This window comes from Stegostoma tigrinum, chromosome 20 (genome assembly GCF_030684315.1).
Source record: "Stegostoma tigrinum isolate sSteTig4 chromosome 20, sSteTig4.hap1, whole genome shotgun sequence".
Classification (NCBI taxonomy): Eukaryota; Metazoa; Chordata; class Chondrichthyes; order Orectolobiformes; family Stegostomatidae; genus Stegostoma; species Stegostoma tigrinum.
The window spans coordinates 55,267,060-55,285,058 of NC_081373.1; the positions used below are offsets into that span (position 1 = coordinate 55,267,060).

Genomic DNA, 17,999 nt, shown 5'->3' on the forward strand with positions numbered 1-17,999 from the left:
ATTCCATTCCTCATTAGGTGGTGCCCCGGTGCCCAAAGTGTCCACTTGATATTCCTCTTGCGATTATGAAGCCAGATATAGTGTTCTTTGGAGAAAACCTACCAGAGCAATTCCACAGAAGTATGAAATATGACAAAGACGAAGTTGATCTCTTGATTGTGATCGGATCTTCCTTAAAAGTGCGGCCAGTGGCCCTCATTCCAAGTAAGACATTCTACCCTTTGTTTAGGCCCACATTGATGGCTTGTGCTGCTCAGGTCGTATCACAGGCAGCAGAGTTTGAATTCTGGAAAGTTGAAGGTCATTGACTTGTAACATTATTTCTACTCAGTCCACAGTAGCTGTCTGACCTCCTAAATATTTCCAGTCTTCTCAGTTGTTATTTGAAATGTTGAAGTTGGGCATCTACATTCACATCAGTTCAAATAGTGCCGCACCATTTTAAAAAAAGGGCTATTTGGATGTAGTGCCCCTTTTGTCCAGTGCTTTCAACAGAAGTTCAGCTTTTGATGTTTAGCTAAATTTGCACTCAAAGCTTGAGTTCTTCCCTTAGTATGTTCTGTATGGAAGTGTATTTGGTTTGTGTCATGTTACATATAGTTTTGCAACTGTTGCATAGTCTGTCAGTAATTGCTCTTTGTATAAATTTTGAAGCAGATAAAAATTATTTTGTGTTTTTAATCAAAATTTATAGTTTGAAACTGTTGGTGATTGAACATTGGTGTGTCAGCTGTAGAATTTGGGATTTCTAACATACTGATAGTTTTTTGGCCATAAGGCATTTATGTAAAGTGAGTTTTGGTCATCTCAGGTCAGCAAGCCATGATCCCATCTTAAAGGAGAAGGGGACCAGATCTATATGGGCAATGCTACGTGCAAGTTCCAAACCAAGGCACAGGACATCCTGGCTTGGAATTATATTGCTCATCCTCCACTGTCAATGGGTCAAAATCGAAAACCTCCTTTCCAAACACGACTGTGTGTGACCCTGCATGCCAAGCATAAAAATGGTTCAAAATGTTCCAGGGCAGTATGGGATGGGTAATAAATGCAAGCCTAGACACCCATATCACACAAATAAATATTTCAAACTCAGAACGTGAGAAAGGCCTCACAGAAGTGTGGGCAAAAGGGTATTGTTACAACAAGGTTCTGAACAGTGAGGCCAAGGAATGTTGTTAATGCTGAGTAAGAGAGATTTATTCCGCAGAAATTGGAGCACACACGCCACAGAAATTATGAAAGTCTAGACGTATGTCCAAAATGAACATTAAAAAAACAGAGTTACTTTTGATGAGATCATAGAATCCCCGCAGTGTGGAAACAGGTCCTTTAGCCCAACAAGTCCACACCGACCCTTGGAACATCCCATCCAGACCCTTCTCCCAACAACCCACCTCACGTAAACATCCCTGGACTCTATGGGCAATTTAGCATGGCCAGTCTACCTAGCCTGCACAGCTGATTGGAAATCCGTTTTGTCTCTTTCTCTCCAGCAGTGAAGATATCCTTGTACTTATTTTTGTTTTTGGTATTAATAATGTAAAAAATGCAAAACAAGCTGCAGCTGAACTTTTCCCTGTGTTCTTAATGGTGGTCGGCATGTGCAGTTGATGAAGTTGAGCTTTAAAATGTCTTTGCTCTTCAAAATGTAATGATTTATGTTGGCAGCCAGTTTTGAAAGTGCAAGCAGTACATGTAGCACTTTGTGACTGTTCACAGGTGAAGATGACACAAATTCCAAACTCAAGTCACAGAGCCATATTGGACTTGAAACACTGACACTGTTTCTGTCTCCACAAATGCTGCCAGACTTGTTGAGTTACTCTGCACTTCTGATGCATTATTGAGTACGTACTGTCTGCCAGGGTTTCAGTTTGGTTTGGAGCCAGCTCTGACCCTGGCCCAAATAAGACAAACTAACTCCTTCAGCTGCAGCCAAGCTAATTTAGTAGGATTGAGGAATAGTGTTTTAGGTACGCACAGTTCAGTGTCGCATTTAGGAGTTATCAAAGGAGATGTGCTGCAATTTAGCTTCAAAACTAAAGCCAGTTACTTTTACTTTGTTCTGTCCGTGGGGTGCAAGTGTTTGCTGCTGAATCCAGAAGGTGGTGGCGGCGAACTGCCTTCTTGAACCAGTCCTATCCACATTGTGTAGGGGCACCCACGGTTCTACTGAGAGGAAATTCCAGGATCTGGCCCTGTGACAGTGAAGGAATGGCAGTATAACTTGTTTATTGCAGTTGTTCCAGTTTGTAATTCATGGTCTGAAATTGGCAAACAATTAAGTGTGTTTCCAGATCTTATTTGTGAATGGAAGGAGAGTTGCAGATACAGAAAGCTTTGAAAGAAAAGTCAAGTAAGCTGGAACTATCTGATCATTTAGTCAGTATTTATCAAAGAAGGAAACAGATTGAAGCTTCAGGTATGAGTCTTTCATCACACTCTGTAACACACCTTAAAATGCTAATTTGGCATTCTCTGTATAGGTCAGAATTTCCAAGCATTGTTTCCATCATTTAGTTGTGCAATTTTGTAGTCTTCTGTGTAGTATGATCCTAACCCTATTTCTTGAATTTTATATAGGCTCTGTACCACACCATGTGCCTCAAATACTCATTAATAGAGAGCCCTTGAATCACCTGAACTTTGATGTAGAGCTGTTGGGTGACTGTGACGTTGTCATTAATGAGCTATTTCATCGTTTGGGTGGAGAGTTTGAAGAACTTTGCAGCAATCCCATAAAGCTGACAGAAATCACTGAAAAGCCTCCACGATTGCAAAAGGAGTCTAAATGTCCACAGTTTGATCTTCCACCCACTCCTCCCATTTTAACCGAAGATTCTAGTTCATGTGAACAAGAAATGGAGTCTCACAAATTGATCGGAAGAAAAGATTCGGTTGCTAAAAGTTGTGAACCTGTTGCGGAATCTATGACAAGCTCTGTAAATGAAAGTCCAAAGCAATCTGAGATCGAAAAGAATCTTCATGAGAAGCAGCTGGAGAGCAAGACTTCTGTGGAGGAAAGTTCTGGAAATTGCACTGACGAACCTGTTGAGGATAGTTGTCCAAACCTGGGGCATCATGTTCCAAGCGGTATAAAGCATGCAAAAGAAGCCTTTAAAAGAGGATGGAGCATTAAATGTCCAAAAGAACAAATCAGCAAAAGATTGGGTGGTAAGTCATTCTTGTAGAAATTTTGCCCCCATGTGTTCTTGAGTGTTGATCTATTCCATGCACTGGACAGTAAAGGCTAGTGACCAATACTCTATTCACTGGCAACCCACCAGAAATATTAGCAAGTCTATGTGTAGAATCTCCTGAGGGTGCTGTTGAATTACCTTCTTGAACCATGTCCACTATTGCATATATCTATATGGAGAAGGACCTGGACATTGACCTTAGCTATTTGAGCATAGGGTTCGTGACAGCCAGGGTCAGTACTGTCCTCATTTCCAACACTGAACAACAGCTAGAAGTGGGCATCCTTATTGTTGCCCTCCTTTCCCCCATCTTTAACCCAGATGGTATCAGTTGTAACAGTTCTAAGCTTGGTAATGCAATAATACTTTGTGTGTGTGTGTGTGTAGGGGGTTTGTTAGCTGGTGGGGAGCAGGGCACAGTTATAATCACTTTTAATGTGTCTGTTTGGACATGTTATGACACATCTTTGAGGCAGGTGGAACTTGAACCCAGACCTTCTGGCTTAGAGGTAGGAGTCTACCACTGCACCACTAGAGTGACTGACCAAGGAGCTGATGAAAGAACTTTGAAAGCAGCAGGGAATACAGTTGAGCCAATAAATAACGATGACCAAGCTTCTAGCTGCGGGAGATGAGGAAAGAGTTAGTGCTAATAAGAAGGACAAACTGCAGCCTTTGTCCAAACTGAGGTGTTTAATGAATCTGAGTGGACCTTTTTGTTGGACTAGTTATGGTGAACTGGTATCTTGTGCTTGTGGAAATTCATTTGTCTCCAAACCGAGTGACTGAGAAACCTAGTCATACTCAGTTCTACCAATTGTTACAAAGCCTCAACAATGAAATGAAACCTGTCAACCCTGCAGAGTCCTCTTTACCAACTTCCAAGGGTCTTGTACCACAATTGGGAGGGCTATCTCATAGACTAGTCAAGCAACAGTCTGATAAATCATAAACGTAGAATCATGCCTTACAGACAATGTCCCAGACACCACATTACCATCCCTGCATATGTCCTGTTCCACTAGTAGGATAGACCCAGCAGAGGTAGTGGCTCAGTGGTATACAGTCGGGAGGAATTGCCTTCAGAGCGCTCAACATTGTGTTGCCATGAAGCCTCATAGCATCAAGTCAAACATGGACAAAAACACTTCATGCTGATTACCTTGCACTGTCCTCATTCGGCTAATGAATCGCTACTCTCCATGTTGAGCAACACTCGGAAGAAGTACTGAGGGCAATAAGCATCCCCCCCGGATGGTGGTTCAGCAGCAGTACTAATGATCGAGCTGATCAGGTCCTGAAGGACATGGCTGCTAGACTGGGTCTGGGGCAAGTGGTAAGGGAACCAGCAAGAGGGATAAATATACTTGACCTCATCCTTGCCAATCTGCTGGCCACAAATGTATCTGTCCATGACAATGTTGGTAGGATTGACCACTCCATAGATCTTGTGGAGACAAATTCACACCTTCACATTGACAGTAACCTCCATCGTGTTGTATGGCACTATCACCGTGCTAAATGGGACAGACTTCGGACGGATTTAGCAACTCAGGACTAAGTCTCTGTGAGGCACTGTGGGCCATCAACAGCAGAATTGTAGTCTAGCACAACCTGCAATCTCATGGCCCTGCATATCCTGTACTCAACCATTACCATCAAGCCAGGGGATCAGTCCTGGTTCAATGGAGAGTGCAGGGGGGATAGCAGGAACAACACCAGGCATGTCTAAAAATGTGTCAACCTGGTGAAGTTACTAAACGAGACTACTTGCATGCCAAATAACAAATGCAAAAAGTGATAGACAGAGCTAAGCGATCCTGCAACAAACAGATCAGATCTAAGATCTACAGTCCTGTCATAACCAGTTGTGATTGGTAGTCAGCCACCCATTCTCAATGATGGAAGTGCCCAGCATGATAGTGCAAAATATAAGGCTGAAGTTATTTGCAGCAATCTTCAACCAGAAGTGCCAAGTGGATGATCCATCTTGGCCTCCTCTAATGGTCCCCAGTATCACAGATACCAGTTCTCAACGAACTTGATTCACTCCATGCGATTTGAGGAAATGGTTGGAGACATTGGACACTGTAAAGGCCATGACAACATTCTGGCAGTAACGTGCTCCAGAACTCACTGTTCCCTTGTCCGAGCTGTTCCAGTACTGCTACGACAGTGGCACCTACCTGACAGTGTGGAAAATTGTCCAGATGTGTCCTGTACACAAAGCAGGGCAACTTTAACCTGGCCAATTTCTACTCTCAATCACAGTAAAGGTGTCATTGACAATGCTGTCAAGCAGCACCTCCTCAGCAATAACCTGCACAGTTACGTCCAGTTTGGGTTCCACCAGGGCCACCCAGCTCCTGATCTCATTACAGCCTTTGTTCAAACATGGACAAAAGAGCTGAATTCCAGGGGTAAGGTGAGAGTGACAGCCCTTGACATAAAGGCCACATTCAACCACATGTGGCATTGAGGAGATCTAATAAAACAAGAGAATTAAAAAGTACTTGGCTTTATTTAGGTTTCCATTGTTAGTACCCACCCCCCCCATTCATCCATTTTATGTGGCTGCTTATGTGTTCATTGACCAAACATCTCCCATGTTCAACGTAAATGTGCCCAAGAAGGGCCTGGTTATTTTTTTTGATGACACCATGTCAATCCTGTGAGTTAATCCTTTCAGAAAACCAAAACCTTGTTCCCAGTGACAGTGATAGGTTGGCTACTCGTGCGATTGTAGCTTCCAAAAAGAATGTGGATAAAACCTTAAAGCAGCAAAAGGTTTAGTTATACTAGGAGAGAGCAATGGAGAGAGAAGAACCGGGTTGTGCTTTGAAAGAGCTATCTTGAACTTGTCCTCTCTGGGCTCTTTCTGTGCTCTGCTTAGGTAAGATGTTGTGGCCTGATCAATGTGGATCTATTGGCAGGCAGATTGGTTTGCATTAGGCTAAGGTAAGGCCAGTGCTGTGCACATTCTCTCAAATAGGCACCGATGATGTCAGTTACTCTGCATTTCGTGAATATGGTGAGGAGTAAAGATTAGCCGAAGATATCCCAATGGAAAGAGAGTTACTTGAGCAGCACAGTCTCGTATTGTACATTGGGACCATCCTGACCTAGCTGACTCCAGGGAATTACACAGGAAATTTCTTTTGTCTGGAACTCTCTGAGAAAGCCCTTAAAATCAGAGAATTCAGAAGATTCTGACTGAACCTAATTGTTACCAGGAGGCAATAGAAGATTTAAAACCTAGTCTGACTCCCTACAACTATTAATCTCAACCCCAACTCATTGTTGACCACTAACCCTCAACAAGCACCCTTCACTCAGCCCTTGGTCCTCTGTAATCTTCCAGACCCAATGCTCCAAAAGCTCATAGCTCTACCTCTTTATTGTGGTGTGTTGTCAGTCTTGATTTTGTGCTCAAGTTTCTGCTGTTGGTTTTTGTGACCTAGCTCAGGCAGTAGGTAGGTAGGACTCGCATCAACAGCTAACTCTAAGAATGTGTATATGTTTGTAGGACATCTGTTAGGTCAGTGACTTTTAAGTACAAATAAAGATCGGAAGAGAAGTGATAGATTTTACAAAGGTATTCCCAGCTTCAAAGGTCAAGGTTATTCTCAGCGAGACTGGAAAGTATGGATCCTGTAGGTTAAAAAGTTGTCAGGTTACACAATGTTGCCAGGGTTGGTGGGTTTGAGCTATAGCGAGACGCTGAATAAGCTAGGCCTATTTTCCCTGGAGCATCCGAGGCTGAGGCGTGACCTTAGAGAGGTTTATAAAATCATGAGGAGCATGGAAGGAGTAAATACTCAAGGTCTTTTCCGAAGGGTAGGGGACCAAAACCAGAGGGCATAAGTTTAAGGCAAGCAGGGAAAGATTTAGAGGGGACCTAAGGGCAACTTTTTCGTGCAGAGGGTAGTGCATGCATGGAACGAGCTGCCAGAGGAAATGATGGAGGCTGGTGCAGTTATAACATTTAAAAGGCATTTGAATGGGTGGATGAATAGGAAGGGTTTAGAGGGATATGGGTCAAATGCTGGCAAATGGGACTAGATTAATTTAGGACATCTGGTTGGTGTGGGCAGGTTGGACCAAATGGTCTGTTTCCATGCTGTGCAACTCTACAACTATGTGAAATAAGCAGATTTCTTTGCCTCTGGAATGTGCTTCCTCACATCCAAATCTTGCAGTTTGGTGCAATGTGCAATAAATTAACAAAGAACCTTGTGCCTGGTTGTCAAATAGTTTATTTTACCTCCCACCTATCAAATGCAGATATCTTTGTAGAATTCCTCAGTACTAAACTTCACACATTTAATGTTGCAAGTGGAGGTGCTGGGGAAGGGATCTATCTGCCTGTTGCATATTTGTAACTTATCGCAGTGGCCTTACAACATTTTCATTTCTCAATTTTCAGATTCCCAGTATCTGTTTCTGGCACCCAATCGGTACATCTTCCACGGTGCTGAAGTCTACTCTGATTCTGAGGGAGATGACTGCTCGTCTTCTGGCAACAGTGTTACTGACAATGAGTCCTGCAGCAGCCAAAGTGTTGGTGATGGGGAGGAGGAGAGTGAGATTGAAGAATTTCCTCATGGAATAGAGGAGGAAGGAATTGGTGCTCATTATGGAGCTTTGGGGATGTACTTTGAGGCTGAGACTGAGCAAGTCACAGATGGCAATATGTTAAGTGAGTCTGTCGAAAACCCCATACAAAATGAATGTGAAGATGCTAATCTGTTGGACTAAGAGATATAATTGCATGATACTGTTTTGTTAAGCTATATACCAGCATTAAGCCACTTTTAGGACCCTCCTTACAGTCATTGAGCTATCCTGGATGTACAGTGGCTGTATTGATCATGCAGAACTTCAGTCCGAAACTACTTGTTCAGTCTATTACACACTGAAACACTAGGCCACCTTTACTAACTCCTTTTCACTGAACATGGTACATTTACCAAATACAAATTTTGCATTTTCGGACAACTGTTTTAACACTTGAGTTCATTTGCATTGCCTTTATGTGAGCGTTTATTTTTACAATCAGGGCGGACTGTCTTCCCTCCCAAAACGTTTCACTTTATTTTAGTTTTCTTTAGTTTTGATTTAAATGCTTTGAGTTGTACAGCTATTTAATAGAGTTCTTCAGAAGCTAAAATGAATCTTCTGTGTATATTTTTGTGGATGCTTGTTCAAAAGCATTTACTTACTGAAAAGGATAAAAAGGGAGCAAAGAGAATAATAAGACCAAAGAACAGTGGGCAATCTCGATGACTACAGCTGCAACATAAGTTTAAGAAATTGTGCTGCAGAATTTTTTTTTGGGCGATGGGTTGTTTGTTGAAGCATATTGCAGTTTTTATTTCCAGTTTGTATCTTCTCTCATGAAGGTCATAATGTTTTCTGAGATGAGCTGGCAGCTAATTTAGATACCAAGGTTACTTGTTTTTATTGAGCTTAAACTGTATATTAGAAACTGGTAAGTACCTTTAAGGTGTACTTGAGTGGATTCAAGAAAATATGTAGCACTTGTAGTTACATGCTGCCTTATAGAGATTAGTAGAGTTTGCTCCTGTGCCCGGTTCTGCTCAGGCCTGGTTTCAGGTTTGGTATATAGCAGGTTCATGTTGTTCCTTGCATTTTCTTCCTGTGGAAATGAGATGTAAAGTGTGTAATTTAAAATAAAAACTGAAATATTTGGACACCATTGCAGAATTGAAGATGGAACACAATAGTGAGCTCTAATTCCTGCTGATGTGTCTACATTCTACTTACCCCTGTTGTGTTGGAAAGCTAAATTATTTTCTTCAAATCTTTTGACTGTTAATTACATGGAATAAGCTTAGCATTTAATAAAACCTTAAATTGCCTGCCAGATACAAATTATGCAATTATTAACATACAATTTGATCCAGTGGCCCTTTATAAATGTGATGGTCCAGCAATAATGAGACTTTGATTCTGCAGTCTGCAGAACAAATAGTGCAACTGAAGTCTTGAGGAAATCTTTGCTTGGATGTTAAAGTGGGTACAGTATATTTTGCTTAGAATTTATAAGCTGAGGATGTCTTAAATTTGTAAATGTCTTGTTAAGCATATGTTCTTGTTCAGTAAAACAACTAAAGGGTTGATTTCTTTTGTATACTACAAGAATTAAACATGAGCAATTGTTGACATTTAAACATGTGAACACAAATTTCTCACATCCATACCTGGAACACTGCTCTTTCACCACATCTGCAATTATTTTTCTCAATTCTTCTTAATATTCTATAAAATCACACTTTTATTCTGTACCTTGCTTTCTACATGTAGTGTTCACTATTCTTCATGTGTAGAACTCCTTTTAGTTTTCATTGGATGGAGGGGCAGGAGTCAGGCAATGGAACGTGATTGAGAAGAAGCCTGGTTAAAATCCTTGAGCAATGGCAAGAAAACGTTTGGTGAAATTTGAGTAAATTGTTTTCAATGATGCTGACCTTGGCTTTAACAGAGATGCGTGAGACGAACTTTGCTAACCTCAGTTATTGCAAAGTAATTCCAGCACACTGGCAGTTTTAATCCTGTGGTTACATTCTTTTTGTTCTGCAACTAAGAAACAATATAGGCCCATACTGCCCATATTCAGTCTGGTTTACCCTGGGATTCATTCAGGTAATGTTCTTTAAACTTTCTTAGGTTGATTCCATGGTCGGTCAGCACAACGAGTATCTTACCAATATCATTGAAGAAATTTTATGATATGATCTAATTTATGATCATCAAAATGTGAGGTACTGAATGTGAGCCACATCTGTTATTTTGCAGGACGGTGTTCAAATGATTTTCTCTTGTCCTTTTGTACATACTGAATAATTAATGTATTCAAACTACTTTTATAAGAAGCAGTTATTAAAAAGTAACTTGTTTTCAGATACAAAAACAATTTCATACTTAAAAGTTTTGGGTCTTAAATTTTTTTATGCATTTAACATCCTCCAATTTGAATTTCCAGGCTTTTACAAGAGAAATGCTTTTTGAAATTGACAAATGGACTGTTGGAATACTGTGACTAATGGAATTGTTCTGCCAGTTTAAACTGAGTATAAAAATTTAAAAGCTTGTTCCTCTTCCATATACCACAGTCTCTGTTCTCTGTGCTTCTCTTTTAAAGATGTATTTGGATGGATAATATATTGCAATAAATCTCCTTAAACTATTTGGCTTCAGATTCATAATTGAAATTAACCTTTCGAAGGACTGTTTTGGTGCACTGAAATGTCATGGGTTCTGAACTGCAACAATTTTTCATCAATATCAGTTTTTTTTAATAGAGGAATCTCTTTTTGAACGTTAGGACATTAAAACGTGTCATTTTGTAAAGTCCGAGAGCTGTTTGTCACTATCTATTGTTTTATTCAAAATGACCATAAATGGCAGAGACTTCTTACATGATTATATTGGTAAAATTACTCCAAATCATTATTTCCTTTTCTTTCCCAAGTATTTTAAATATGTAAACCTATGGGAGGAAACCCATTACACTAAAATAGTGATTGTAGTCACATTTTTTTGTATTTTGTTTGGAAATGGGATGTGCAGCACCGTTCCATAATTAAACGAGCTTGAGATTTTCTCTGTTTGCATCTACTGAGAGTGTATCTATCTCACCCATGAGCACTTCAAGTTATTTTTCCATGACACTGTGTTCAGGGATTGTAACCTCTGCAGTTTCCAAGGTTTGCATGTGTTCTTATAAAGTGATGGAGGGGCACTTATCCCAGAAAGAGAAATAGCTAAAAGCAGAAGGAGGTGACAACAAAACCACCAATTATGGTGATTTTGTAGTATCTGTTAAGACATCAAGAGGTTTGATAGGGTGGGTGCTGAGGCCCTTCATAGGGAATTCTGGGATCTGGGGTGGGATGGGACACTTTCAAAATAAGAGGTCCCCTTTTCTTCCCCACAAAGCAGTCGGGGCTGTCTTTGTTATTCACAGCTTAGTGAGATAGATATTTGATGTACAAGGTAGGCTAGGGTTGTGATGAACAGACAGGAATGTAGGTTTGAGGCCATAAATGGATCAGAGCTGTAATCTTATTGAGTGGCAGAGACTTCTTACATGATTATATTACATGGTGAGACTGAGAAACTGCGAATATCAGTCTTGTGGCCAAAAGGTGCTTCAATAAATCCCCTCCAGAGATGCTTTGATTTTGTAATTTTGAATCTCAGCCAGACTGTTTTATCATTGACTCTGTGGGAGCTTGCAGTGCTTAAATTGGTTTCCACATTTCCTGCATAATGATGCTGACTGCGTTTCAGAAAAAAAAAACTATTTACATCACTGTGAAACACTTTGGGAACATTGAGTGGTTACGGAACGCACTATGTAAATTCCAGTTTACTACATTTAATCCAACTTCAGTAACTGACAGAGATAGTAAGAACTATTGATGCTGGAGGCAGGGATAACACAACGTGAAGCTGGAAGAACACAGCAGGCTGAAGATTTTTTTTCAGAAGAAGGGTGCCGACCTGAAATGTCAGCTTTCATGCTCCTCTGATGCTGCCTGGCCTGCTGTGTTCTTCCAGCTCCACACTGTTATTTCAGTAACTGACAGGTAGCTGCATACCAGAATATCAGACTGAAAGGCACTAGATTAATACTGTGCAGTCTCCCTTACAAATTAAATAGACAGACACAATGCCTGCTGCTCCTCTGCTGTACGGCTATAAGCCCTATGCTCAGCAGTGAACTGGTCTTCAGAGGACGGCTACATTTCTGACCTGATCGTGGGAAAGTCACTGAAGGAGCACCTGAAGTTAGTTGAGCCTCAGCTGCTGATCTGAGGAACCTCTTGGGGGGGTTGTGTCCTGAGAGGGCTGCGTCCCTTTGGAGAGATTTTTATTTGTTCCTAGGGGCTAGTTCAAATAATTCTCTCATATCAAGGGTAGGTATTTTTGCTCAGACTTTGGAATTCTTGCCATGCTTGTATTTAGAACAAAGCCGCAATAAGTGGTGCTGATCTAAAACTAGTGCAACTCTGAATCTCTTGTCATGCATCTTGAGTGGATGATTATCAGATCAGGCATTGAATGGCAAAGTAGACTTGGTGGCTGAATGGTCACTTCTGCTCTGACACTTTATGATCTTCAAATTGACTGTCTCCTCAGTTTTGTCACAATTCTGAAGTGAGAGCAGACAATCCAGGTAAAGAGTGTGAAACACTGCAAAATGCTAGACTTTAGGGGGAAATCAGAATTAAAAGTCCCAAATATTTGAGCAGAATTGTTTAATAGTGTGGTGTGCTGTTCAAGTGTTAGTGTTTACAGAATAGACATTTCTTGGTTTCCAGTATAAAAGTCTCCAATCAAATGAGGTGAAAGATAAAAAGCTGCAACCCTACATTACATGAGAGTATGTGTAAAGATGAAGTGTGAGCACACAAGACCAGGCATAAACAATGAACAAAGTGCACAAAATTTATTTAACAGAAGCTAATCAAAAAAGAAATCTGTTACTGGGTCAGTCTTCTGAAAGTTTCTATTCAAATATGACTATATCGTCCATCCACTGTCACCACAGCATATGGGCTCAATCCCTAAAAAGACTCCTACCCACAATCTGGTACACATTTTGCAAAACTGTGACATTCTACATACGCATCGGTCAAATTTCATTCGTGAGCATATGCACTTCTACTCACGTCTGTGACATAATCAAACCGCATTCCCCTTTGGAAGACAAAGATTATTACTGGAATTTAAACATATTACTTGGCGCTTTTCAAGGGATCCGGCCAGAATCATTGGGTACTGCAACAATGCTGAGTGAGCATCACTGAATCATCAAATACAGTCATGGGGTGAATCAATTTGACTGAAAACTGGTATCAGTGATGCTGGGGACCACAGCTCGATGCAGGGACCTGGCACTTCTGGCTGAAGATGTCAGCAAATGCGCTATGCTCATCTGTGGTTCTTTATTGCTGGTTTCCACCATCATTGAGCACAAGGATGTTTTTTCAGGCTACCTCTTTCAGTTAATTGTCTAATTGATCAGTATCATTCATAACTAAATGCAGCAGGACTGCAGGGCTTTGATCTAATTTGTTGTTTGTGTACTCCCCTTCCCCAGGTTGGCGGCAGAGTTGGACATTTCAGCCTGAGCTCATACGTTTCTTTCTCTTAGCCCCACCTTTCTCTTTCGTGTTTGTTTTTCTTTTCTCGGCAACTCCAGTCCTCAGCATGGATTTCCAAGGGGATTCCACAGCAAGTCTCCCAAGGTGAAGGTCCACACGGTACAGCATCAAGGCCCTTGTGCTGACTGGAGGTGAGGTGCTGGCCTGAAATGGGCTGTTGTTCTGAACTTTGTATTTCTCTATTTTCTAACTTAGTCCCACAGTCTGCAAGGCTTGACATTTTACTGCTTTATTTTCCCAATTTTTTTTTGAAGAATCTGTACTTGGGTAACTTGTACCTAAGATGGTGCTGTGAGTGGCAACTTGTAAACGCTTGGCTGTACTCATTTGAGTGCATGACAATAAAGTTCAATTTGATTTTCCAGCTCTTGTCCTACTGTCTGTTTGAAATCTGTCCCATTTCACACAATGTAAGGTATTCCCAACGTGAAGAGGAAGAACCTGGCGTGGGAGGAGAAGGATCCAGTTGTCTTGAGCATGTAGGCACCAATAACCAGGCAGGACTAAGAGATTCTGCTGAACGATTACAAGCAGCTCAAGGTTAAATTAAAAAGCGGAACCACACAGGTAATAATGTTGGGATTACTGCCTGGGCCATGTGCAAATTGGTGTTGGGTAAATAAAATTTAATGAGGTAAGTATATGGTTCAAGGGTGTGCGTGCGTGTTCGCGTGCGCATGGAGGCGGGGGGAAGAGTTCTCATTCATGAGCACTGGCACCACTCCTGGGGAAAGAGAGAGCTGTTCTGGTGAGTTGTGTAGGGACCAGCTAATTCAAAAACTAAGGCTGCAGAGACGGCTCCCAACTGAATGGTGGTGGGAAGGGGAGGAGGATTCCATTGATGATGTGTTAAAAACTGAAAAAAAAACTTGAGAGCAGAGGTACAGGAAAGTGAAGAGGCAAATGTTAAAGTGTGACAAGAAAGGTCAGAAAATGTAAGCAGAAGAATACAGTAGAAATTAGAATCAGAATGAGTAGTAATAGTGAACACTTGCCTGTAGCTGAATACCTACAGCATTTATAACAAGATCGAAGAGTTGTATTCTGAAGATATTAAATAATCAAGGGCAAAAAGGGGTGACCCTGCTTGATCCTGGCCTATATCCCTCCAAACCATTACTATTCATGTACTTATCCAAGTGTCTTTTTTTTGTAATTATTCCCACATCCACCACTTCATCAGGAAGTTTATTCCACATACGAACCACCCTCTGTGTAAAAAAACTACTAAATTGCAGTAGTTTTTAAGTTTGCCCCAATTGTCCATGAGAGTTCAATCTGGTCTCCCTGCTATAGGAAAGATGTTAAACTTGAACAGGTTCAGAGAAGATTTACAAGGATGTTGCCAGCCTTGGAGGGTTTGAGCTATAGGGAGAGGCTGAATAGACTGGGGCTACTTTCCCTGGAGCATCGGAGGCTCGGGGGTGACCTCATAGAGGTTTATAAAATCATGAGCATGGATAGGGTGAATAGCTAAGGTTTTTTTCCCAGGGTAGGGGAGTCCAAAAGCTAGACAGCATAGGTTTAAGGTGAGAGGAGAAAGACGTAAAAGGGACCTGAGGGGCAACTCTTCCATGCAGAGGATGGTGCATATGTGGAATGAGCTGTCAGTGTAAGTGGTGGAGGCTGGTACAATAATAACATTTTTAAGGCATCTGGATGAGTACATGAAGGATTTAGAGGGATATTGGTCACATGCTGGCAAATTTAGGATATCTGGTTGGCATGGATGAATTGGACTGAAAGGTCTGCTTCCATGCCAGAGACTATTTCCCAGGGCAGAAATGGCTAGCACGAGGGGTCATAGTTTTAAGCTGGTTGGTGGAAAGTATAGAGGGGATGTCAGAGGCAGGTTCTTTACGCAGAGAGTTGTGAGAGCATGGAATGCGTTGCCAGCAGCAGTTGTGGAAGCAAGGTCATTGGGGTCATTTAAGAGACTGCGGGACATGTATATGGTCACAGAAATTTGAGGGTGCATACATGAGGATCAATGGTCGGCACAACATTGTGGGCTGAAGGGCCTGTTCTGTGCTGTACTGTTCTATGTTCTATGTTCTATGCTGTAGATTTCAATGATTATCCAGCCTTTCTTTGTAACTCATACCCAGCAACATCCCGGCAAATCTCTCTGAACCCTCTCCGGCTTGATCATATCCTTTCTATAATGGAGTGACCAGAACTGGACACAGTATTCCAATCCAGGCTTCACCAACATCCTGTACAACTGATACACGACTTCCTAACTCCTATACTCAAAGGATTGAGCAATGAAAGCGAGCGTGCTGAATGCCTGTCTACCTGTGATGCAAACTTCAAAGAATTATGTACCTGAACCCCTAAGTCACTCTGTTCTATAACACTACCCTAGGCCCGACTATTAACAGTATAAGCCGTATCCCTGTTTGTTACACCAAAATAGGGTGGGGATAGTAAATTCTGTAGAAGCTGAGTAGACGAGCAGGGGCAGATACTCAATCAGCTTTTTCATATCGATCAGCAAAAATTAATTCCAATAATTAATTTCGCTCAGTGGTTAGCACTGCTGCCTCACAGCGCCTGTGACTCATTTTCAATTCCAGCCTCGGGCAACTGTTTGTGTGAAGTTTGCATATTCTTCCCGTGTCTGCATGAGTTTCCTCCAGGTGCTCCAGTTTCCTTCCCACAGTCCAAAGATGTGCAGGCTATGGTGGATTGGCCATGGGAACTTGCCCATAGTGTTCAGGGATATACAGACTAGATGTATTAGCCGCTTGAAATGTAGGGTTACAGAAGTTGATGGACGGCTCTGTGTATGATGTTCTTCGGAGGAGCAGTGTAGAGTTGATGGGCCGAATGGCCTGCTTCCATTCTGTATGAATGAGAGAGAGACAATGAGAAGGATGAACCAGCTGTTAAAAACATGCTCAAGAAGAGACTTCAATCAAAATCTAGGGGTTAGGCCGTACAATTGGGAAAGTTTTAGGAGCTAGAAGTGATTGACTCAAAGGCAGTTTTAAAAATAGGGCCAAATTGACAATTGAAGTAAATGGACAAAAAAACCAAAGAAGTAAACAGCTAGCCCCCACTCTCTGATTGGCCGGTACCACTGTCCATTAGTATCCTATCATGGAAACTGCCGATGCTGGAGAATCTGAGATAACAAGGTGTAGAGCTGGATGAACACAACAGGCCCAGCAGCATCAGAGGAGCAGGAAGGCTGAAGTTTCAGGTCTGGACCCTTCATCAGAAATGGAGGAGGGTAAGGGAGTTCTGAAATAAATAGGGAGAGAGAGGGGTGGATGGATAGAGGATGGGTAGAGGAGAAGATAGGTGGAGAGGAGACAGACAAGTCAAAGAGGTGGGGACGGAGCCAGTAAAGGTGAGTGTAGGTGGGGAGGTAGGGAGGGGATAGGTCAGTCCAAGGAGGACAGACAGGTCAAGGAGGTGGGATGGGGTTAGTAGATAGAAAATGGGGGTGCGCTTGAGGTGGAATGAGGGGATAGATGAGAGGAAGAACAGGTTCTGGAGGCAGGGACGAGCTGGGCTGGTTTTGGGATGCAGTGGGAGAAGGGGGGATTTTGAAGCTGGTGAAGTCCACATTGATACCATTGGGCTGCAGGGTTCCCAGGCAGAATATGAGTTGCTGTTCCTGCAACCTTCGGGTGGCATCATTGTGGCACTGCAGGAGGCCCATGATAGACATGTCGTCTGAGGAATGGGAGGGGGAGTTAAAATGGTTCGCGACTGGGAGGTGCAGTTGTTTGTTGCAAACCGAGTGGAGGTGTTCTGCAAAGCGGTCCCCAGTGTAGAGTAAACCACACCGGGTACAATGGATGCAGTATACCACATTGGCAGAAGTCATCTTGGGGCCTGGGATGGGGGTGAGGGAGGAGGTGTGGGGGCAAGTGTAGGACTTCCTGCGGTTGCAGGGGAAGGTGCTAGTATTTTCTGAAGAAGGGTCTAGGCCCGAAACATAAGTCTTCCGGCTCCTCTGATGCTGCTTAACGTGCTGTGTTCATGCAGCTCTACACCTTGTTATCTCCTACCATACCCCACCCTCTGGAGAACCCCGCTATCAATCATTGTCTTATCCCACCCTCCTTTCTCGGATTGGTCAATCATAATGTCCGTCATTATCTTATCACACCTTCATCTCTCTGATTGGCCAACAGCGCTGTCTATTACTCTCTATCCCACCTTCCTCTCCCTACCAGAGATAATGGGAACTGCAGATGCTGGAGAATTCCAAGATAATAAAATGTGAGGCTGGATGAACACAGCAGGCCAAGCAGCATTGTGCTCCTGAGATGCTGCTTGGCCTGCTGTGTTCATCCAGCCTCACATTTTATTATATTCCTCTCCCTACCAGCGTGTTTCATAAACGCTGGGTGTCCACATTCCGCTTTCTGATTGGCGGGCTCTGCCGTCCATTAGTATCGCATCCTTTTCCCGACCTCTGAATGGTGATCCCTGCTGTCAATCAGCGTCCTGTTTCAGATCCGCTCTTTAATCGGTCACCCAGAAGGACACGCCGCGTCCCTGATCCCGCCCCCGGTCTCCGATTGGCTGCCGCCGCTGTCCTTCAGCGGCCTGATCCGCCCCTGTGTATAAAGTTGGAGAA

The 17,999-nt window shown here is 42.4% G+C and overlaps 1 protein-coding gene across 3 annotated transcripts in view; it reads left to right on the top strand.

Moving 5' to 3' along the window:
- Positions 1–10,413, top strand: part of sirt1 (sirtuin 1) — a 38,381-nt gene extending 27,968 nt beyond the window's left edge. For all 3 annotated transcript variants that reach the window (XM_048550885.2, XM_059653167.1, XM_048550886.2), the window contains 3 exons: positions 18–204; positions 2,587–3,177; positions 7,630–10,413. In XM_048550885.2, the coding sequence (XP_048406842.1) occupies positions 18–204; positions 2,587–3,177; positions 7,630–7,961 (1,110 nt within the window). In that variant the 3' untranslated portion in view covers positions 7,962–10,413. The remainder of the gene's footprint in view (positions 1–17; positions 205–2,586; positions 3,178–7,629) is intronic.
- Positions 10,414–17,999: the final 7,586 nt, after the last annotated feature.